We start from the raw sequence: 23,791 nt of genomic DNA on the forward strand, positions 1-23,791 counted from the left end.
GAAAACAATTAAGAAAATGGTAATAGGAACATACATATCAATAATTACCTTAAGTGTAAGTGGATTGAATGCTCCAACCAAAAGACATAGATGGGCTGAATGGATACAAAAACAAGACCCATATATATGCTTTCTACAAGTGACCCACTTCAGACCTAGGGACACATACAGATTGAAAGTGAGGGGATGGAAAAACATATTCCATGCAAATGGAAATCAAAAGAAAGCTGGAGTAGCAATTCTTATATCAGACAAAATGGACTTTAAAATAAAGACTATTACAAGAGACAAAGGAAACTACATAGTGATCAAGGGATCAATCCAAGAAGAAGATATAACAGTTGCAAATATTTATGCACCCAACATAGGAGCACCTCAATACATAAGCAAATGCTAACAGCCATAAAAGGGGAAACAGACAGTAACACAATCATAGTAGGGGACTTTAACACCCCACTTTCACCAATGGACAGATCATCCAAACAGAAAATTAATAAGGAAACACAAGCTTTAAATGACACATTAAACAAGATGGACTTAATTGATATTTATAGGACATTCCATCCCAAAACAACAGAATACACTTTCTTAAGTGCTCATGGAACATTCTCCAGAATAGACCATATCTTGGGTCACAAATCAGGCTGTGGTAAATTTAAGAAAACTGAAATCATTTCAAGTATCTTTTCCAACCACAATGCTATGAGACTAGATATCAATTAGAGGAAAAAATATGTAAAAAATACAAACACATGGATGCTGAACAATATGCTACTAAATAACCAAGAGATCACTGAAGAAATCAAAGAGGAAATCAAAAAATACCTAGAAACAAATGAGGATGAAAACACAACAATCCAAAACACAACAATCCAAAACCTATGGGATGCAGCAAAAGCAGTTCTAAGAGGGATGTTTATAGTAATACAATCCTACCTCAAGAAACAAGAAAAATCTCAAACAACCTAACCTGACACCTAAAGCAATTAGAGAAAGAAGAACAAAAAAAACCCAAAGTTAGCAGAAGGAAAGAAATCATAAAGATCAGATCAGAAATAAATGAAAAAGAAATGAAGGAAACAATGCAAAGATCAATAAAACTAAGGGCTGGTTCTTTGACAAGATAAACAAAATTGATAAACCATTAGCCAGACTCATCAAGAAAAGGAAAAGACTCAACTCAATAGAATTAGAAATGAAAAGGGAGAAGTAACAACTGACACTGCAGAAATACAAAGGATCATGAGAGATTACTACAAGCAACTCTATGCCAATAAAATGGACAACCTGGAAGAAATGGACAGATTCTTAGAAAAGCACAATCTTCCAAGACTGAACGAGGAAGAAATAGGAAATAAAAACAGACCAATCACAAGCACTTAAGTTGAAACTGTGATTAAAAATCTTCCAACAAACAAAAGCCCAGGACCAGATGGCTTCACAGGAGAATTCTATCAAACATTTAGAAAGAGCTAACACCTATCCTTCTCAAACTCTTCCAAAATATAGCAGAGGGAGGAACACTCCCAAACTCATTCTATGAGGCCACCATCACCCTGATACCAAAACCAGACAAAGATGTCACAAAAAACACTACAGGCCAATATCTCTGATGAACATAGATGCAAAAATCCTCAACAAAATACTAGCAAATAGAATCCAACAGCACATTAAAAGGATCATATACCATGATCAAGTGGGGTTTATCCCAGGAATGCAAGGATTCTTCAGTATACACAAATCAATCAATGTGATACACCATATTAACACATTGAAGGATAAAAACCATATGATCATCTCAATAGATGCAGAAAAAAATTTGACAAAATTCAACACCCATTTATGATTAAAAAAAAAAAAAAAAAAAACTCTCCAGAAAGTAGGCATAGAGAGAACCTACCTCAACATAATAAAGGCCATATATGACAAACCCACAGCCAACGTCATTCTCAATGGTGAAAAACTGAAACCATTTCCTCTAAGATTAGGAACAAGACAAGGTTGCCCCCTCTTGCCACTATTATTCAACACAGTTTTGGAAGTTTTAGCTTCGGCAATCGGAGAAGAAGAAATAGAAGAAATCCAAATTGGAAAAGAAGAAGTAACACTGTCACTGTTCGCAGATGACATGATACTATACATAGAGAATCCTAAAGATGCTACCAGAAAACTACTAGAGCCAATCAATGAATTTCGTAGAGTAGCAGGATACAAAATTAATGCACAGAATTCTCTTGCATTTCTATACACTAATGATGAAAAATCTGAAAGAGAAATTAAGGGAACACTCCCATTTACCACTGCAACAAAAAGAATAAAATACCTAGGAGTAAACCTACCTAGGGAGACAAAAGACCTGTATGCAGAAAACTATAAGACACTGATGAAAGAAATTAAAGATGATACAAACAGGTGGAGAGATGTGCTATGTTCTTGGATTGGAAGAATCAACACTGTGAAAATGACTATACTACCCAAAGTAATCTACAGATTCAGTGCAATCCCTATCAAACTACCAATGGCATTTTTCACAGAACTAGAACAAAAAATTGCACAATTTGTATGAAAACACAAAAGACCCCAAAAGCCAAAGCAATCTTGAGAAAGAGAAACGTAGCTGGAGGAATCAGGCTCCCTGATCAGACTATACTACAAAGCTACAGTAATCAAGACAGTATGGTACTGGCACAAAAACAGAAACATAGGTCAATGGAACAGGACAGAAAGCCCAGAGGTAAACCCACGCACATATCATCACCTTATCTTTGATAAAGGAGGCAAGTGTATAGAATGGAGAAAAGACAGCCTCTTCAGTAAGTGGTGCTGGGAAAACTGGTCAACTACATGTAAAAGAATGAAATTTAAAAAAAAAAATGAAATTAGAATACTCCCTAATACCATACACAAAAATAAACTCAAAATGGATTAAAGACTTAAATGTAAGGCCGGACACTATATAAAACTCTTAGAGGAAAATATAAGCAGAACACTCTATGACATAAATCACAGCAAGATCCTTTTTGACCCACCTCCTAGAGAAATGGAAATTAAAAAAAAAATAAACAAATAGGACCTAATGAAACTTCAAAACTTTTGCACAGCAAAGGAAACCATAAACAAGACGAAAAGACAACCCTCAGAATGGGAGAAAATATTTGCAAATGAAACAATTGACGAAGGATTAATCTCCAAAATATATAAGCAGCTCAATTATCAAAACAAACAACACAATTCAAAAATGGGCAGAAGACCTAAATAGACATTTCTCCAAAGAAGATATACAGATTGCCAACAAACGCATGAAAGGATGCTCAACATCTCTAATCATTAGAGAAATGCAAATCAAAACTACAACGAGGTATCACTTCACACCACTCAGAAAGGCCATCATCAAAAAGTCTATAAACGATAAATCCCAGAGAGGGTGTGGAGAAAAGGGAACCCTCTTGCACTGTTGGTGGGAATGTAAATTGATACAGCCACTATGGAAAACAGTATGGAGGTTCCTTAAAAAACTAAAAATAGAAGTACTCTACCACCCAGCAATCCCACTACTGGGCATATACCCTGAGAAAACCATAATTCAAAAAGAGTCATGTACCACAATGTTCATTGCAGCACTATTTACAATAGCCAGGACATGGAAGCAACCTAAGTGCCCATTGACAGATGAATGGATAAAGAAGATGTGGCACATATATTCAATGGAATATTACTCAGCCACAAAAAGAAATGAAATTGAGTTATTTGTAGTGAGGCGGATGGACCTAGAGTCTGTCATACAGAGTGAAGTAAGTCAGAAAGAGAAAAACAAATAATGTATGCTGAGGCACATATATGGAATCCAAAAAAAAAAAAAAGTTCTGATGAACCTAGGGGTAGGACACGAATAAAGATGCAGACATAGAGAATGGACTTGAGGACATGGGGAGGGGGAAAGGTAAGCTGGGACGAAGTGAGAGAGTAGCATTGACATATATACACTACCAAATGTAAAATAGATAGCTAGTGGGAAGCAGCCGCGTAGCACAGGGACATGAGCTCTGTGCTTTGCGACCACCTACGGGGTTGGGATAGGGAGCGTGGGAGGGAGATGCAAGAGGGAGGAGATATGGGGATATATGTATGCATATCCTGATTCACTTGGTTATACAGCAGAAACTAGCACAACACTGTAAAGCAATTATACTGCAATACCGATGTTAAAATACTTAAGCATCTACTAAGCACATGGCACTCTACTAGGAACTGGGTATATAACTGTGAACAAGATAGACAAATTCCTTTCTTCATGGAGCTTACTTACAGCTGTGTGTGTGTGTATAACAGCTAACAAACAACTTAAAAAGTTAATTATGTAGGATATTAGAAGATACATGCGATGGAGAAAAATAAAAGAGGAAAGGAGAATAGAATTTGTGAGGGAGTACAATTTTAGGTGCAATGGTCAGGTAAAGTAACATTTGAGCGCAGACTTAGAAAGAAGTGAGAGGATGAGCCTCGGGACCATTTGAATTAAGAGTGTTTCAAGCAGAGGGAAGAGCAAGTGAAAAACCCCCAACAAAGGAATGTTTTGGGTGTTTTCAAGGAGCAGCCAGGAAGTCTGTGGCTGTAGCAAAGTGGGTGAAGGGGATAGTTGGAGATAAAGGCAGAGGGGAAGCGGGATGGGAATGGGGGATCAGTAACAAAGGGTCTTTTCGTCTGAGTAAGATGGGAAACGAGTGGAGAGGTTTTTGACTAAAGGGGTGACATGATGGGATTTATGTTTAAAAGCATCACTTTAGCTGCTGCATTGGGAATAGTTAGTAGGAGGGTCAGGATAGAAGTAAGGAGGCCAGAGAGGAAGCTGTCGTAATAATCTAGGTACTAGATGGTGGTGGCTTAGGCCAGGGTGTAACAGCAAAGACGGTGAGAAATCGTCAGGTTCTAGATCTATTTTGAAGGTAGAGCCAGTAGGATTTCTTGATGGACTGATTATATGGTGTGAGAGAAAGAAGTCAAGAATGACCATGTTTTTTTTGGTGTACACAAGTGGAAGGAGGGAGCTGCCACTAACTGAAATAGGTAAGAAAAAAATAATTATATGCTGATGGAATGATCCAATAGAGAAATTAATGATGCAGTAAAGAAGAGAGAATCGTTGTAACTGAATAAAAGAGTAGAATCTAGTGTGTATGTGAAGATTCTGTCTTAGGAGTTTCAATAGTCCATCTATTAAAAAAAAAAAAAAACAACAACTAGGGAAGGCAGAATATATGGCCGAGAAATAGTATATAATTCATCATTTGAGAATGAGGGTGAGAAGAGACCTGGAGGTGTGAGGAGAAAGGAGAAAATATGAAGTTGTCATCTAGGAGAGTGAGAGAGTGAATGGACTATGGAAAGACAGTAGGATTGCCAGGTCTATTTGAGGTTCAACGATATTAACTTAAGGTGGTTCCTTGTCAACATAATGGTGCTTTTTTTTTTCTAGCCACATTCTGCTTCTCAGGTGCAGGCACAGAATAGCAGGAGAGTTGGATTTTCCCAGGGCTGGGTTTTGCTATGTGTTATAAATTGAGAGAGAAGCAAGAGGGTGGAGGGTATAAGTAAGACAGTGTTTATAATGACAAATCACAGCATTTAAACAGGATGAGGGAAGTGAGGACATGATGGGGTGAGGAACAGGGAACAGATGGTAGAATTAATTGATTGTAGGCCCTAGTGGGGCTGACAGATTATTGCAGGTAGACACTATAGAGAGTGACCTGGAAAGAGAAGTGGATGGAGGTCCGACTGTGGGATGTTTGAATCTGTGATTATGGGTGACTGTAGATTTTGGTGACAAGGACGAGGGGTTGGCCCAGGGGAGATGGACTGAGATAGGGTAGAGAAATCATTGGAGGAGGGAGGATGGAAGAACAAAGAGAACAGTGTTGAAAGTATCATCAACATGGAACTGAAATTACTAAGAATTAAGACAAGCATGTTGTTAGAGTGGCAGTGGCAGTGGCCTTGAAACATGAGGGAGAACGACCAAGAAGTTGGTAGATGTCTACAGCAAGGTGGGGGGTGATAATATACTGAGATATAGATTCAAAACTGGAAAATTTTAGGGAAAGGGAAAGAGAATGATTTAGAAACAGCAATGAGGAGCACAGAGTATACCTACCTCACTTTTAGTCCTAAGAATTTAGGACACATGAAGGAGACAACAGCTACCACTGGAGACTACTCCAGTAGTCTGCAGACAGGGTCCTCAAGGAAGAACCAGGTTTCTGTTAGTAACTTTGGAGAAAAGTTGAGGATAGAAGAGATTTTACTGCTAATAGACTGTGGGGTGCAGAGGGCACAGTGGAGGGGGTTCAGCAGTAGGGGGGAGATGGAGATAGGAGAGATGACCAGACTGATGAAAATAACATAGGCCCCATATTTATTTATTTATTTATTTATTTATTTGTTTGTTTGTTTATTTATTTCTGAGATATACATTTTAAAGTAATAACTAGGATTATGACTTATAACATTATACCAGAACATATAAGATTTTTAGAAATTTCATGTAATGTCTGAAACATTTATATTAACATATTTCCATACAAATAACCCAATGAAAGTTTAGTATTAGTTGTTTTGTTTGTTTTTTTATACTGCAGGTTCTTATTAGTCATCAGTTTTTTACACATCAGTGTATACATGTCAATCCCAATCGCCCAATTCAGCACACCACCATCCCCACCCCATCGCAGTTTTCCCCCCTTGGTGTCCATATGTCTGTTTTCTACATCTGTGTCTCAACTTCTGCCCTGCAAACCGGCTCATCTGTACCATTTTTCTAGGTTCCACATACATGTGTTAATATACGATATTTGTTTTTCTCTTTCTGACTTACTTCACTCTGTATGACAGTCTCTAGATCCATCCACGTCTCAACAAATGACTCAATTTCGTTCCTTTTTATGGCTGAGTAATATTCCATTGTATATATGTACCACATCTTCTATATCCATTCGTCTGTTGATGGGCATTGAGGTTGCTTCCATGACCTGGCTATTGTAAATAGTGCTGCAATGAACATTCGGGTGCATGTGTCTTTTTGAATTATGGTTTTCTCTGGGTATATGCCCAGTAGTGGGATTGCTGGGTCATATGGTAATTCTATTTTTAGTTTTTTAAGGAACCTCCATATTGTTCTCCATAGTGGCTGTATCAATTTACATTCCCACCAACAGTGCAAGAGGGTTCCCTTTTCTCCACACCCTCTCCAGCATTTGTTGTTCGTAGATTTTCTGATGATGCCCATTCTAACTGGTGTGAGGTGATACCTCATTGTAGTTTTGATTTTAGGCCCCATATTTAATGCAGAGATTATTAATGATAGTATGAGAAAGTTCTTTCCCTTGTCTGCTTCTGACTGTTTCCATGAACTAGGGCTCTGCCTGCAGCAGGTAGTATGTGTCCTAGTTCTCTCCTGTCTAAAATGGATCTAACTTTTGGAACAGAGAGGAGAAGCAGATAATAAAAGAGCCCTCAACCAACAAGGCAAGATTAGACATAACTGTCCATCAACTCTCTAACTGATTGCCCTAAAAGAGACCTCTCTGATTTTCTTGTTCTGTTTGGATCAAGACATCTGGGTAGGACAGAAAAATCTTTGAAGAGCCCATCCCGGTTGCATGAAAGACTTGGCAATGGGAAATTTTTCCATTCCATTGCGGTGTCTAGTCCCTTTGGATTGTGAGAGAAATTGTGTCAGTGGATGGAGGACCAACACCAACACTGCAGCCAGATCCTTCTCTAACTAGCCACTGTTGAAAATTGATTTTAAAAGGAAAAAGAAGGAAAAAAGAAAAAAATTGTATTAGTATAGGTGATAAATGGCTCATCTGAAACATAAGCACACTCATTCACAGAAAGCATAATTGTTTTCCTGCTGCTGCCATGGCCTCCTTGGCAGAGCTGTTGTTTTGCAGATGTCAGCAGCCTGAAGGGACTCTCTCAGTGTGAGTGTGTGTGTGAAACATTGCTGTCCTGCAGTAAGATATAAGTAGAGCATGCCCTAATGGAATCAGAGGCATTGTACCCTGAGTTTGGGATTCAGTCTTCCCAGTTGAATTTTTATTTTTCAGAACATATTTCTTCAGCAATAAGGTGTTTTCTGGAAATTTTTACCAATAAAAAGAAATAAATTGCATAAAAGGGAGATGGGGTCAAAGCTGCCTATTACCTTTTATGTGATTTTCTTTCTATTCTCTCAGCACATATCAGCCAGCATTTATACTCCTAAAATGTATGAGAGAATGGAAGAAAAGAGAAAAAAAATTTCCTCCAGCTACTCTAAAAGGAGAAGTTTTTGAAGGTCTTATAGGGCTGCACAGAGAAGATTTTATCCTAGTGACTGGTGCATGGAATAGTGAAGTGGTAAAATCAAGGGTCTACTGTTTTGATGCTTTTTTCAGGTTCAGCTCTGAGACCTCAGGGTACTGACTTCTCACAATGAGTTGCTCTTTGGCAGACTTGATACAGGACTAATTCTTAGATCTGCAAATGTTTTTCAAAGACAAATGAGGGTGCTAGCTGGGAGGAGGGTCAACAGGCTGAGGGAAACAGTGTAGAGTGGGAGTCCTGCTTGAACGGTCACCAAGGAAAGTAAAAAGGAGGCTTCCGCAGGGAGTGGGAATTTTTGGAGATCCTTGGTTCCAGAGATACTGGGTTCCTTTGCCTAATTTTGACTGAGAATCTGAAAATTATACTTGTGTCATTGGCTACCTTGATTCTATTAATACTTTAAGCCCTTTTCAGCTATACATGGAGTACACAAAAGTTGTAAAGGAATTAAGCTTAATTGTAATTGCTCCATCAAAGTCAATCTTGGCTCACTTTTGCCACCTCTTAACTCGCTGCTTCCTGGATGTTCTTACCTATTTGTGAAAACTCATTTTGCTTTCCATTACTTTGTCACGCTTGATTCCTAGTGAACTGTTACTTTCACCTACACTTTCTGTTTGGTTATTTCTGGGCTCTTCCTAAGAGTGAACTCTTCAACAATTCTTATTTACTAGATGAAAGAATCCTAAAATTGATGAGATCCATGAATAGTAAGATTCTTGAAGATATTTTCTCGCATAGATCTTTATCTCATAAATCATTTAAAAATTAGTTAATTAAAAACCTTTTGGTTATTAATAAAACATATTACAATCCCTGTGTAGGTTTGGATAATTATAAATAAAACGTCTAATAGTCATTTGGTACTGTGCAGTTTCTAGAATGTTTTAGTGTTCATTATTTGATTTCACAACAGTTCTGTGCGTTAAGAGGAATGGACATTAATATACCCATTTTATAGATGAAATTAAGGGCTAGGAGAGTGAATCACACAGCCAGCAGGAACTTGAATCCCAGTCTGCTGACTTAAGGTCACGGCAGTTGAAATAATTTATGTAAAGATAAAACCTGCTTTTGTTCACAAACAATACTGTGCATTTTAAAATATTTATTTTTAAATTTTTTATACAATTTTAAAGGTTACACTCCATTTACAGTTATTACAAAATATTGCCTATATTCCCTGTGTTGTACAATACATACCCAGTAGTTTAGGCCTCCCATTTTCCCACCTCCTATATTGCACCTGTCCTCCTCCCCACTGGTAACCACTAGTTTGTTCTCTAGGTCTGTGAGTCTGCTTCTTTTTTGTTATGTTCACTAGTTTGTTGCACTTTTAAGATTCCACAGATAAGTTTACCATGTATTTTTCAATCTCAATATTAGGTTGGCAAATGCAGGTACTATGTTTTCCTGGGTTCAAGGTTTTCACACAGGGATCCAAGTATGGCCCCTTGAAGCATATCAGAGAGCATCTCTGGTAGTTCTTAGCTGTGTGGCATTGGCCAAGCCACCTAATCTCTCCAATTTCTGTTTCCTTGATGGAAGAGGGAATGGTGTTGCTATCTGACTGTTAGTTATTACTTCAAAGGTAACTGTGTTGATCTAATGAAATAACTGATGTGAAAATGGTTTGAGGCTATAAAGCAGTAACAAAAGCTCTCAGTGTTATTCGTCACCACCGTCTTTGGCCAAAGGTCCAGGAGGGAGGGGGTTCAGTTGGGTGTCAAGTGTATGATCATGGATGTACTTTTCTGAGGTTTATACTTCTCCTGTAAAATAAAAGAGAGGAGACCCGGTGAATCAGGCAAAGCTGTCTTAGGGCACTCTCACTGTGGTGTGTGTATGAGGTCCTCCCCGTTCTTGTCCCCTTGCCCCAGTCCCAGACCCCCCTTTCTAAGCTGGCACTGCTGTAATGCAATCTTTTCTAAGAGATAGTTGATAATGGCTTAAGGTAATTTTTTCTCTTTTCCAAGTGATGTTTTCCCATTAACATAATACTCAGAGATCCCATAAGAATAACTCTACATTGGCAGAATTGTAGAGTCATTACAAGCTTCTTGGGAAAGGGATTAGGTATATTTTTATTTTGGATTGTGGCTGACTATTACTTAGGTTGTCCCCAGACTGAGACTATCATACTTTTTATTACCATTTTCATGTATTACCATTGCATAAATGCCAGAGACCATTTATTTTTATTGCAGTATAATATTAAGTGTACAGTTTAATGAGTATTGACAAACATATACAACTACATAACTACCACCACAGTCAAGACATAGTTTCCATGTGCCTTAGTCCCCCATCCCCATCCTCAGCTCCAGACTGCCTTCTGTCAATGCAGATTGTCTAGAATAAATGTATTCATATAAGATGTAATATTCTATGTCTGGCTTGTTGATTCCATAGATTATGGCCTATGCTTTAAGTAAACAAAATTCAGTACATGTAACTACTTTCCTACAGCTGTGAATAGTCTGCCGTTTTGTGTACTGAGTGAACTCTTGGCTAATGATAGTCCATATGATCATGGTGGCCTGGGCATCTCACATTTTTGCTGTTTAAATCAGACAGAAATATTTCCCAGTTAAAAATCTTAGTTATAGTTAGCTAGTTATCCACTGCCATTGAGTGGCAAAGTTTTGGGGACTCTCCTGCTTCTATTTGCAAAGGTCTTTTAACCTTACATTATGCAACACTTTTGTCTTTGATAAGCTGGTGTGTATGTAAACCAATTATGGGTCAATCAAATGGCATTTATTCAACTTTTAATTTTTTTTAACGCTTCTTAACATTTTTAAAATTTGCTTTTGGCTGCGTTGGGTCTTCGTTGCTGTGCGCGGGCTTTCTCTAGTTGTGGTGAGCGGGGGCTACTCTTCCTCGCGGTGCAGAGGCTTCTCATTGAGGTGGCTTCTCTTCTTGTGGAGCACAGGCTGTAGGCGCTTGGGCGTCAGTAGTTGTGCCTCTCGGGCTCTAGAGCGCAGGCTCAGTAGTTGTGGCGCATGGGCTTAGTTGCTCCTCGGCATCCTGGACCAGGGATCGAACCCGTGTTCCCTGCATTGGCAGGCGGATTCTTAACCACTGGGCCGCCAGGGAAGTCCCTATTCATCTTTTTAAATTGTAAGAGTAATACATGCTCATTGTAGAAAATTTGAGAAATAAAAGGAAAAGGACAGTAATTTTTTCCCCATACTTTCTCATAGGGAATAACATTAAATTTCTGGGTATATTTCTTTCCAGTTCTCTTTCTTAGACATGGCCTTTTCTGTAGATATGGTAATATTTTATATAAAAGTTTGTACCCTGCTCTTTAAATTTAATATTTCATTCTTAGCATTTCTTTGTGTCATTAAAAAGTCTTCATAGGGCTTCCCTGGTGGCACAGTGGTTGAGAATCTGCCTGCCAATGCAGGGGACACGGGTTCGAGCCCTGGTCTGGGAAGGTCCCATATGCCGCGGAGCGACTAGGCCCGTGAGCCACAATTGCTGAGCCTGCGCGTCTGGAGCCTGTGCTCCGCAGCAAGAGAGGCCGTGACAGTGAGAGGCCCGCGCACCGCGATGAAGAGTGGCCCCCGCTTGCCGCAACTAGAGAAAGCCCTCGCACAGAAACGAAGACCCAACACAGCCATAAATAAATAAATAAATAATTAAAAAAAAAAAAAAAGTCTTCATAAACATTTTAAATGGCCATTTATAGCTTACCAAATAGATATTATTTTATTATAATTCTATATATATACATATATGTGTGTGTGTGTATATACATATATATACAGAGAGAGATTTACAATTCAATAAATGAGAATTAAGAAGCATTAGAGGGACCTTCACCTTTAAAAGGAGTCCTATGTGATATCTAACTTTAGTATATATGGATTATGTTTACAGGAGAACACAGTTATACCTACTTGATAGAAAGAAGCACAAATTGGCTGCTAAATCAGACTTAAGCGATATAGAGAGTTCTCCTTAACCCTTTTCTCTTAATACTTTACACTTGCCTACTGTTATTTCTGCTCTGCATGAGTGTAGATTTATCCATGCTTCCATGAGACTACTGGTGAGTTTCCATCTGTCGGATCTCAAATTGACCGAAGTCATACAGAGTGCTGCTTCCAGAGTTATTTTGCTTCTTGATGACAGCTGATGAAAAATATGGACAATAAAACTGGGAGTCTTTGCCCTCTCACCGCCACCCTCCCCCCTACCCCAGACTAAAGGAGAGAAGCCCTGAGAGGCATAAGTGTCAACTACAATGGCTACAGTATTGAAAGTCTGTGTATCTATATTGGATGTTCACAGGGTTTACAGAATTCAAACGATGCCCACAGACAAGATTTGCAGTAAGATCTAGAATCTATCCACGAGATAACCTTTAGAGAAAGAACTGAAGGCCTTGAATAGGTCTTAAATAGTACACAGAGTAAGAATATTGTTTATGCAGTGATGCTTACAATGGACAACATGACAAATGCTTAAGTTTTTTTTAAAGATTTTTTGATGTGGACAATTTAAAAAACATTTTGTATTGAATTTGTTACAATATTGCTTCTGTTTTATGTTTTGGTTCTTTGGCCCCTAAGGCATGTGGGATCTTAGCTCCCTGACGGGGGATCGAACCCGCACCCCCTGTACTGGAAGGCAAAGTCTTAACCACTGGACTGCCAGGAAAGTCCCATTGCTTAAGTTTTTATTCAGTTCTGCTTCATAAATATTTATTGACCACCAAGCTAGGCACTGTGAGAAATATATGGAATATGACTTTGCAGTAATCTGACTGGTTTTAAAAAAATGAATTCTTGAATTCATATATTCAAGTATGTGCTGTTCTTTGAGAGGTTAAACATTTTTCTAGGGATGTTTTTACCACTTCAAAATTTTCTAACTCCTCTCTTAGAGCTTTCCTTCAAGCCTGTAGCATATTTAAATATATATATATATATATATATCCATATAATATGTGTATACCTGTGTATATAGATATATATTCTTAAAATTAGCCAAAAGTTATTTGGTGCTAAGTCCTATGAATGAGGTAGGAGATCAATGTGGATAACATTCTGTTCATCTAAAACGATGTGTGACTGAGTTTGAACTTTGGGGTAAGGTTCATCAATTTCAAAGGAGTTCCTCTGATATTGTATGAAGTGTGGAGGTATTGCAGTAAGTTTGTCGCTTCTCAAAATGACCCTGAAGGAAAACATTCATTTAAATATAAGAACTCTGAAGTGTTTATAAAAAGTTCTAATTTCTTAGCCAGAGAGCCATGCCTAAAAAAGGCTGTTAACCTTTGCAATCTTCTGCCTTGCTAGGAAGATGGTGTGGAAACAAGTGTAATAGTTAGAGAGCAAGAGTTGGCATTAATTACTGGTGTTGAAATAGGGCTGAGATGATCGTGTGATACAGTCAGGAAGCTGGGGTGCCTGACGAGGCTCCCCTTTTCAGCTTTGTATTCGCTCTCAAAGTTGTAGGTTGTCTTCCTGTCAAAATTTTCCCCCTGCTTTTTGCTTTCAAGTTTTCCCTTGTTAGTTGTTTTATCCAAAGTAATTTATGAGCAAATGGTGTCAAGTGTGTCTCTGTGTGTTTAATTTGTCTGGATTCCATGTTACTGTAGGATTGATTCTGGAAATGGGAAGTAAAGAAGGAAAGCAATTAACAAGACTAGTTCAGGATGATTTCTTGAAGGAGGTGGGTGGGACTGACTTTTCCTAAGTTCTAGAGAATCGAGATGACAGGCATTGCTTCAGTGCACATGAAATTCAAATTTATCTAAGGATGATACATTCTGTAATGCATGGTAGCACTGTCTCCTGGAGTGGAGTGCAAGATACTCGAGGCAAGGATGAGTGCTTCTGAATCTTTTATATTCCTCACAGCACATAGCCGAGTGCAGGACAGACTCATTAAGGCTCACCTCAAGAGTCACCTCTTCTCTGAAACTTCCATGACCCTCTCCAGACAGAACTGTTACTCTCAGATTTCCATCTCGTGTTCGTTTAAACAAACCTTGTGTCTTAGCTTGGGCTGCCATAACAAAATACCATAGGCTGGGTGGCTTAAACAACAGAAATTTATTTTCTCAAAATTCTGGAGGTTGGAAGTCCAAGATTAAGGTGCTGACTGATTCAGTTCCTGGTGAGGATCCTCTTCCTGGCTTGTAGATGGCTGTCTTCTCACTGTGTCCTCACATGGCAGAAAGAGAAAGAGAGCAAGCTCTCTAGTGTCTCCTCTTAGAAGGACACTAATCCTATTGGATCAAGGCTCCACTCTTATGACCTCATTTAATTTTACTTACTTCTTTACTCCAAATACAGCTACACTGGGGGTTAGGGCTTCAACATATGGATTTTGAGCAGACAGTTCAGTCCATTGCACCCTTAGAACACTTATTACATTGTGTTGTAATAGTTTATGTCTGTCTGCAATAGACTATGGTCGTCTTAGGTGCCAAGCACTGTGCTAGGCATTGAGAATCACAAAGATGGATCTTGCCTTCAAGGAGCTTGTCATTAGTTGTATTAGCTTTCTATGGCTGCTATAACAAATTACCACAAACATAGTGGTTCAAAACAACACAAATTTATTATCTTACAGTTCTGTTGGTTAAAAGTCCAACACTAGTCTCACTGGGCTAAAACCAAGGTGTTGGCAGGGCTGTGGTCCTTTTGGAGGCTCTCGGGGATAAGGATTATCTGTTTCCTGCCTTTTCCAGCTCCTTGAGGCTGCATTCCTTGGCTTGTGGTCCCTGCTTTCTCCATCTTCAAAGCCAGCAAAGTTGCATCTCTGTAATTACTCTTCTGTAGTCATGTCTCCCTCTGACATAGCTGGTAAAGGTTCTCTTTTCTTAAACTGGGCCCATCCAGATAATCCAGCATAATCTCCCCATTCAAAGCTATTTAATTTAATCACATCTGTAAAGTCTCATTTGCCATGTCAGGTAAGATGTTCATAGGTTCTAGGGATTAGAATGTGGACATAATTTGGGGGGGGCATTATTCTGCCACTATGTTAGTGGAAGAGAAAGATGTAAATTAGAGACTCAATGCAACATGTCAAGTGCAATGTGAAGATCTATTCAGGGTGCCTATACATGGGAAGCATAGAAGGTGGCTGTTCAACCAATCACAGTAAAAATGAGGCACTGACAGCAAAAATGAGGAGGAGGAGATGGGTTCCAGGGAGGTAGAAAGGGCATGATTTGGGAACCAACTTGAGGTAGGGGATGAGGGAGAAAGAGAGAAAGGGAGTTAGAATGACTTCCAGATTCTGGACTGGGACTGGGTGGGACTCTTTGTAGCTGAGCCTCAGAAATTAACTAGAATGAGGACACAAGTATCTTAGGACTTCTCTCTGCTCCTCTCTTTCTGTATTTTTAAATTTTTCTCTCTCTGAAGACCAGCATCTTTTGCATCTCCCTTCTGTAGATGGAAACATTACTAACCATAGTTCCATAGTTCTCTCTTTCTCTCTCTGAATTCTGTAGTACTTGGAAAGGGCTCTGATTGAAACAGCTTGAGTCAGTGTTCCCCTGGTGCATCAGGCTGTGGTCACGGCAGTTAGTTGCCCTAATGCCATTTTATTGTCATGACTGCTCTGGTTTCAACCATATGGTAGATGGAGGAGTGATTCTTAGAAAAAGCAGACATTGCTGTCTGTTGAGCAGACATCCCACTTACCTTGGAGAAGATGATGTGTTCTGTTTTGTCTTTCTCTTCTTCTTCTTTTTTTTTTTAAAGTTGAAGTATAATTTACAGTGAAATGCACAGATCTTAAATGTTTAGTTTGATGAGTTTTGGTAAATGTATACTCACACTCAAATCAAGATATAGAACGTTTCCATCACCTCCACAAGTCTCTCATGCCTCTAGCAGTCAATCCCCACCCCTCAAAGGGAACCACTGCTCTGACTTCTGTCACTGTAGAATAGTTTTGCCTGTTCCAGAACTTCACATAAGTGGAATCATACAATACGTACTTTGGCTTCTTTCATTCAACATAATGCATCTGAGATACAACTAAGTTGTTGCTGTATCAGAATCCACTCCTCTTTGTTGCTGAGAATCTATCACCGAATGCATATATCACACCTGTTTATTCATTCACCTTTTGATGGACATTTCGGTTCTTGGTTTTTTGGTTATAATGGACATTTTTTTTTTTTTTTAAAAACGTTCATTTTTAATTTACCACTGTGTTTTTTTTTTTTTTTTAAAGGATTTTCTTTTATTTATTTATTTATTTATTTGTTTATTATTTTTGTCTGTATTGGGTCTTCGGTTCGTGCGAGGGCTTTCTCCAGTTGCGGCAAGCGGGGGCCACTCTTCATCGCGGTGCGGGGACCGCTCTTCATCGCGGTGCGCGGGCCTTTCTCTATCGCGGCCCCTCCCGTTGCGGGGCACAGGCTCCAGACGCGCAGGCTCAGCAATTGTGGCTCACGGGCCCAGTTGCTCCGTGGCATGTGGGATCTTCCCAGACCAGGGCTCGAACCCGTGTCCCCTGCATTAGCAGGCAGATTCTCAACCACTGCGCCACCAGGGAAGCCCTATAATGGACATTTTTATACAAGTATTTTTATGGTTAGAGGGAAATTTATAGCATTAAATGTTGAGACTAGAAAAGATGAGTTCAGATTTGAATAAATTAAGTCAGAAGTGAGGATAAATTAATTCAGGCAGTGAGGTCTAGGACCAACGGGAATATAGTCTAAGGCCCAGAAGAGAGAGGTGGGCTAGTTATTTAGATTCTGTAGTCCCTAGCCATTATGTGTAGTTAAAGCCACGGGAAGTCCTCAGGTAGACGAAAAGGTCCATGAATTAAATCCTGAGGAGTATCAGTATTTGAAAAGAGGATCCCTCTAAGGAGGCTAAGGGAAGCATGCATTTATCCTTTGTGTCGCCATCACAAGGCACAGGACCCAACGTACAGTCTCTTCTCAGTTTGCTAAACTTAAGAGAATGGGTGCAGAGTGCATGTTGATTGATAGAGCCTATAGAAGGAGATTAGGAGGAGAAATGGCATGAGGGGTCGCAAAGGACAGAATGCGCTTGGTAGACTGAAGAGGAGGAGTGGTGGGGGTGGTAAGCACGACGGACTCCACCTTTCCTTAGATGGGGCCAGGAGGACCAAGCCGTTAAAGTTGAACGATTAAGCAGGGTCAGACTACGCAGGGCCTTAACTGGATGTCAGATCGAAGAATTTAGACTCCAAAAGGCCGGCTACCCCAGGAAGAGCCAGGGTTCTGGAGTGGGGCGTGAGAACGAGAGATTTCCTTCTGGGAGGTGCACTCTGGAGGCGGTGCACTGGTGGAGGCAGCCGAGGTGCTGCCGCTGGCGACAGTGCTGACTTGTTACCGATGGTAGGGCTTTCCACTGGACTTTGGCTTTGTAGCTACTGAAAGGTAACAGTGCCGCCGGCTGCTGCTGATTTTATGCCATTCCCTGACCAAGTGCTGTAACTCTGCTCCTGAGCCTTGAAATCAGACGACAGAGGCGGTGGCATCTGGCCGCAGCTGGGAGGCAGTGCATGCGCGCCGCTCTGGGATGTCAGGCTGGGAATACTAGGGCAAAGCAGACGCCCAGAGCGCCGCGGGCGGGGCGGTCGCGGGGCCAGGCCACGCCCCCGCTCGCCTGCGCAAGCGCGCTTTGGGGCCGTTGCTGTCAGGAGCGCACTAGAGGCCGAACGGTGGCGGGATCCGACGTCTGACTGGACCCGGCTGACTGAACTGAGCGCGGCAGCGGCGGCGAGGGCTGCGCGGCCCCGGCTCCCCGCCAGGTCGCAGAGACTAGCAGGGTCTAGCGGGCAGCCGGCGGCGCAGGCACAATGGGGAACCGGGAGATGGAGGAGCTGATCCCTCTGGTGAACCGTCTGCAGGACGCCTTCTCCTCGCTGGGACAGAGCTGTCTGCTGGAGCTGCCGCAGATCGCCGTGGTGGGCGGCCAGAGCGCCGGCAAGAGCTCGGTGCTCGAGAACTTCGTGGGCAGGTGAGCGTGCAGGGCGCGGGGGGTGGGGCGGTGGGGGTGGGGGCGACCCCACTCCGCGCCGTTCGAGCGTGGATGGCGGGAGCGCGAGGCTGGACCAGGGGCTGCGGCGGAACGCAGGGAAGAGCAGAGGTGTCTGTGAGGCGGGCGGGGTCGTCCCGGCTCCGGGCATCCTCTGTCCCTCCCCGCCTGGCGGCCCCCCGTCTGCCTTTCATCCTGCTATACAAAGCCATTTCCTCCTGGTCCTCCGGTCTGGGAGTCGGGGGAGGGGGTCCGCGCCGGCATCGACTTCCCCCGCCCGATGTGCGCCAGCCCCGGGCAGCCTGGGTGCGTCGCGCGCCCGGGAGCTTCGCAGTCCCCCTCTCTGTTTTCCCAGCTCAATATCCTCCTCCTTTTCTAGTCAGCCTCCCGGAGGCTCTCGGCAAGGCTGTGGGGTTTATTTCCCCGCCCCTCCCCCCCCTCCCCCCTTGGAGATGCTTTCCTTCTCGCCCTGATTCTCGGCTCCTGTCAGCTGTCTACTGTTCGAGACAGTCGTCGCCTGCCCCTAGCAGGGGAGGCGGGGTGCGAGGAGAAAGAAATCGTTTGTTGTGGTGAGGCTTTAACCCGCGACGCTTCCCCACCATTCTCCTCTCTAGAAGTCGAAGAATAAAAGGTGGTGTGTTCGCGTGTGCGCCTATTCACAGATCCAGGCATATGTCAGAGAAACCGAGGCACAGACTCTGAGGGGTGGTGGTGGTGGACGTGGACTTGTGTTGTCCAGGTGCCATGTCATTCCCGCATCATCTCGGAAGGGATGAGCATCTTTCTCGCACTCTCTCTGCGCCCCCTCCCCCAGCATCATCTTCGGTTCCCTAAGCTTTTATTTGTCCTGCCAGCCATCAAGTTAACACGCTGAATCTAAATTATAGTTACGGGTTTCGTAGTTACTCTTAATTCAGAAAAAGCTAAAGAATTAATTTTTAAATTGGGAATCAGCATTTTTTCCATTGAGCAATTCATGAGAGATTAAGTTACCTTAACGGCCTTGCCTGAGCAGTGTAGACATTTGCTAAGAAAAGCCCATTAGAAAGCATTATGAAAGCCGAAATCTGTTTCCTAGCAGTAAACCAGGTAGAAATGTACAACGGCCGAGAGAGTGGGCCAGAGAGGGTACAATACAGAGATTGTACTTTACTCTTCTTATTTGGGATCAGGAAGTTCCTGTTTTTTGTTTTTTGTTTGTTTTTTTCTTCTCTTTTTGTTAGTGTTTGGTGATGTGTAAAATTTAGATATTCCCATATCTCCTTTGGGAATGCTAGTATCCATAAAGTGTATATTCTTTTCTCTCAGATGATACTCTTAGGGTTTTTTTTGTTTTTTGTTTTTCCTGTTGAACTAGAAAGCTAAGAAACCTAACTAAAAAAAGTAAAATTGCTGACAGTTGGCTGGTATCTTTGACTAAGTCACTTAATCACTTTGCTTGGTTTTATCATTAATTTGAGTGATGAGAATAGTGATGGTAAAGCATTTTGCCTACGTCATCATAGACTTATGGTGAAGTGATGGATGAATATGTGATTTAAAACATGTACACAGAACAGCCACATACTTAAGGGTTTTACTCTCTTTGATTTATTGCCAATGAAATTCACTAAATTTAAAGTATCTATAGGGAAGGTGAGGTTTGATGACAACGTATTTTTGGGTTTTCAAACTCCCGAGCATTTAACAGGATGCCTTACTTGTCATTTAGCTACTTTTGTTTTTTAAACAAATACTTAAAGATTAAAATTGTAAGTAATTCAAATGCAGTGGCCATATTTTATGCATCTTTCGTATATTTAGTTGAATGAGTCTGTTTTATAAATGCACTTTTTGTGGCAAGAGCTTTTGAAGCTAATGTCAATTTTATGCATGTATCTTAATTCTGTTCTTCAGATTTTCAAATCCTGAATATATTCATTAATGCTGTAATAAAATTGTAAACATTTTTCCTCACTAGCTATCCTCTTTTCAAATGAGAATTTTAAAAAATCTGGAAGAGTAAAATATTGTAGCTTGAACATTTTTTATGATAGAATGAAAAATAGGGACGTCATTTACCAGAATACATTAGTAATTTATTATACTTTTTAAAGCTTTACCAATAATTAATTACTGTAAGAATGTCAAGTCAAAGAAAAGGATGGACATAAGGGGAAAAACTCATTTAGTAAATATAGCAATGCTTTATTATCTGTAGAGATGACACCTGCCAGCAGAGCTTATATATTAGGAGAAAATTAATTAAAAAGGTCATTTGACTTTAATAAAGGTTTTGGTCATTGAATTATTGAGGAATCTAATTTCTAATTATAAACCAACCTTAGGGAAAAAGGAGTTCTCTAATTTGTTAGGAGATTCATCCTAGGTGGAAAAAACTACTCATATTCTACTATAACCTTTTATTTTTTTATTATGCAGAAATTTTCCAATAAAGATAAGGTTCTTTTCTTTAAGAATGAAACGTTCCTCTTTTACATGTAGCTGTTTTCATTTTAAGACTCTGACCTCTGTGCAGTTATTGAACGCAGTCATAAAATAAGGGGTCATTACTTGTGTAAATTAAGCATTTGCTCATCATTTAAGCTGGTCTTCAAAATAATGATGCATTTTCTCCTTAATATTTAACATTCCATGTTTAGTGGACTAAACATCTCTTCTCCTCTCTGTTTGTTTTTTTATATTGATTTTTTTGACACCACTGAGTGAAGTTGGATGTGAATGTGTTACTTCATTTAACTGTAGCTCTAAAATCCAATTTTGGGGTTGACAAGTTTGAGATTATTATGAATAAAATGAATCATGAATGAACTACTTGTTTGTGATTTTTCTTGCTGAAGTGATGAATTTACATATTAGTGTAATATAGTGTGAGTAACCAGATTGTTCTTTTGGGTGTTTGGATGAGATATAATGCTCTCAGTGAGAGGCAGCTTAAGGTCTAATGGATAGAAGCTGAGACTCATGGTCTGAATATAGGGGTTCACTAGATGGCTTGGGGTCTGCCCATTGGTTTGGTTTGTGTACAGAAGAATTTATTCAACTACTTTTACACCACCCCCCCTTTATTTTTTTAACAGTGCAGTGAGATGTTGATGATGATAATGGTCAACATTTATGGAGTACTTGTTATGCATCAGGTACTATTCTAGATGCTTTTACATGGAAAATCTTATTGAATTCTCATAAACCCCTGAAGAGGAGGGTACTCTTAAGAGTTCTGTTTTATAGAAGAGGAAATTGAGATTTAGAGACTTTGAGTAACTTGCTGAAGGCAAATTTAACATAAAAACAGTGGAGCTAGGATTCAACTTGAGGTATCTGGGCTCTATACTTGTGCTCTAAAACCTCTGTGCTGTATTGAACCCCCTCCATATTGAGATTTACCAGTTCCTCTGATAAATACTTTTAACTTTTTTCTTTGATCACACTTAAAATCACCACCTAAAATAATAAGAAACTGCTATGTTAATAATTTCATTCATATTTATTTATGTATGTCTATCTTGCCTCATTTCACGGAGGATTTGAGGCAACCCCTTAGGCAGAAGCAACATTAGTTAAAAGATAAGTTTTTTTCTTTACTATATTAGACATTCTTGAAGGGAGCTCTAGGATATAACTGGGTTATTTATTTAAGTGTGTGTTGATAGGGAATATAACTTGTTTATAGAGGTGTTAAGTGAGAACTGTACTAGTTGCTAAGGTGTAAATGTTTTTTAATGACATACTTGTTAGAAACATTAGTTCTTCAATGCTTATTATATAGGCAGAGGATTCACATTATTTTCTTCTAGCCTAAATGGTAAATAGACTTTCAATTTTGCACAAGTAGAATAGGTTTTTTGACTAATGGGGTCAAATAAAGGATAAAGTAACTATGTTGAGGGGAGTACATTTCAATGTGGAAATGTCATATAAGGTTTATTTATTTAGTTGTGAGGTTTCTGAAGATGGGTATGTTGATTATCAAATTAGAGTCGTTTCGCAGGAGAACCTTAAAAGTGAGCCATTTGATGCTATTGTTGAATGGACGTGACCAGATAATTTTTCAAAAATCCAAAGTCATTTATATGTCTTAGATGGATACTAATTTATTCTTAAATCCTTTGACTGATTTCAAGAGAGTATTAAAAATTGAGGAGGTAAGAGTTCTCTAATTGCAAATAAGATTAGGCACAGAGCATGCATATTAGTAAACTTCTTAATTCAGAAATAGGTTTGTATTGAGGGAAAAGATTTTTAAAAATATGCAAGCATCTGAATTACTGAATATTTTTCAACAAATGACTTCCAAATATTAAAGTTATTAGATAAATGGGTGCTAACAATTAAAATGTGATAATTGTTGAAAATCATACTTCATGGTTCTCAAGGGTCTATTTAACTGAAGTGTCAGAAACATAAATTTTGTTTCATCCAACAATGAATTGCTAAAACCTGAAATTACAAAGATATTTTTGCTGAATTCACATTATGTAATATACTTGTAGGTTATCACAAATTCAATTGGTAGGATTTAATTATAACAATCAACTTAATTATTAATAATTCGTTAGAAGCAATATACCTAGGTGAACTGGACTTCATAGGATATCTCTGTTTTGAAATTTACTTATGATTAAGAGATATCAAAAAAATGCACTCCATTAACTTCTTTAAGAATGAAGTTGGGCAGGCATCATCCAAAACTTTGGAGGAATGGAAACTTAGTAGTTAGCTATTCTAGAAGGTAGGCTATTGGGTTCTTTACCAATGGGACATATATTTAGTATATTAGTGTTTGTCTTAGGTAGTAAGTACTTGGTGCTAGGGCTAATAAGTGCAGTTAAATTATGCTGTTTTACTTATTATGATTAATTTTAAGAGAGGACTGCAAGCAGCTAAAGGAAATAGATGATTTTTTGTCTCTTCCACCAGAGCCAAGTCAAGAGAACTCTGAGCTAATGTACTGTATAGAACAATTCAATTTATTTTCTATATGGCCAAAGTTTTGCCCATCTCTAAGTCTGCTTTGCTTTTTCTCACACTCAGCATTCATTTAAAAATTCTAAAGGATTGTGTTATAGTAAACACATTTTTATAAAGTGGAAGGAAGAAGGAGGCCAATATTTGTTTCGCCTTACTTTGTTGCAGGCATGGATTCTGTTATACACATTCCGTGTCTTCTGTAGCTTGTTTTCACATCCCCATGTTAATAAGGGAGGAAACTCAGGGTTAGAGAGACAAGTAATTTGTACAAGGTCACATGGCTAGCAAGTGCCAAGCTGGGATTTAGCCTTGGATATGACTCCTATTGATACTCTTGAGAAATGTGGGCAAGGAAAGTCAATGAGCATGTATTAATGAGTTCTAAGTATACTGGGTAAGAATGTAGAAGGAAGTATAAATGTATAGGAGCTGATGTATATATAAAAAGAGAA

At 39.7% G+C, this 23,791-nt stretch overlaps 1 protein-coding gene across 4 annotated transcripts in view; it reads left to right on the forward strand.

Annotated features, from left to right (window-relative positions):
• The first annotated feature begins 18,033 nt into the window (after window positions 1-18,033).
• DNM3 (dynamin 3) overlaps window positions 18,034-23,791 on the forward strand; it is a 579,267-nt gene continuing 573,509 nt past the window's right edge. For all 4 annotated transcript variants that reach the window (XM_007165323.2, XM_007165324.2, XM_007165325.2 and 1 more), the window contains exon 1: window positions 18,034-18,350. In XM_007165323.2, coding sequence (XP_007165385.1) covers window positions 18,190-18,350 — 161 coding nt within the window. In that variant the 5' untranslated portion in view covers window positions 18,034-18,189. The remainder of the gene's footprint in view (window positions 18,351-23,791) is intronic.

Source organism: Balaenoptera acutorostrata, chromosome 1 (genome assembly GCF_949987535.1).
Source record: "Balaenoptera acutorostrata chromosome 1, mBalAcu1.1, whole genome shotgun sequence".
In the NCBI taxonomy this organism is placed as follows: domain Eukaryota; kingdom Metazoa; phylum Chordata; class Mammalia; order Artiodactyla; family Balaenopteridae; genus Balaenoptera; species Balaenoptera acutorostrata.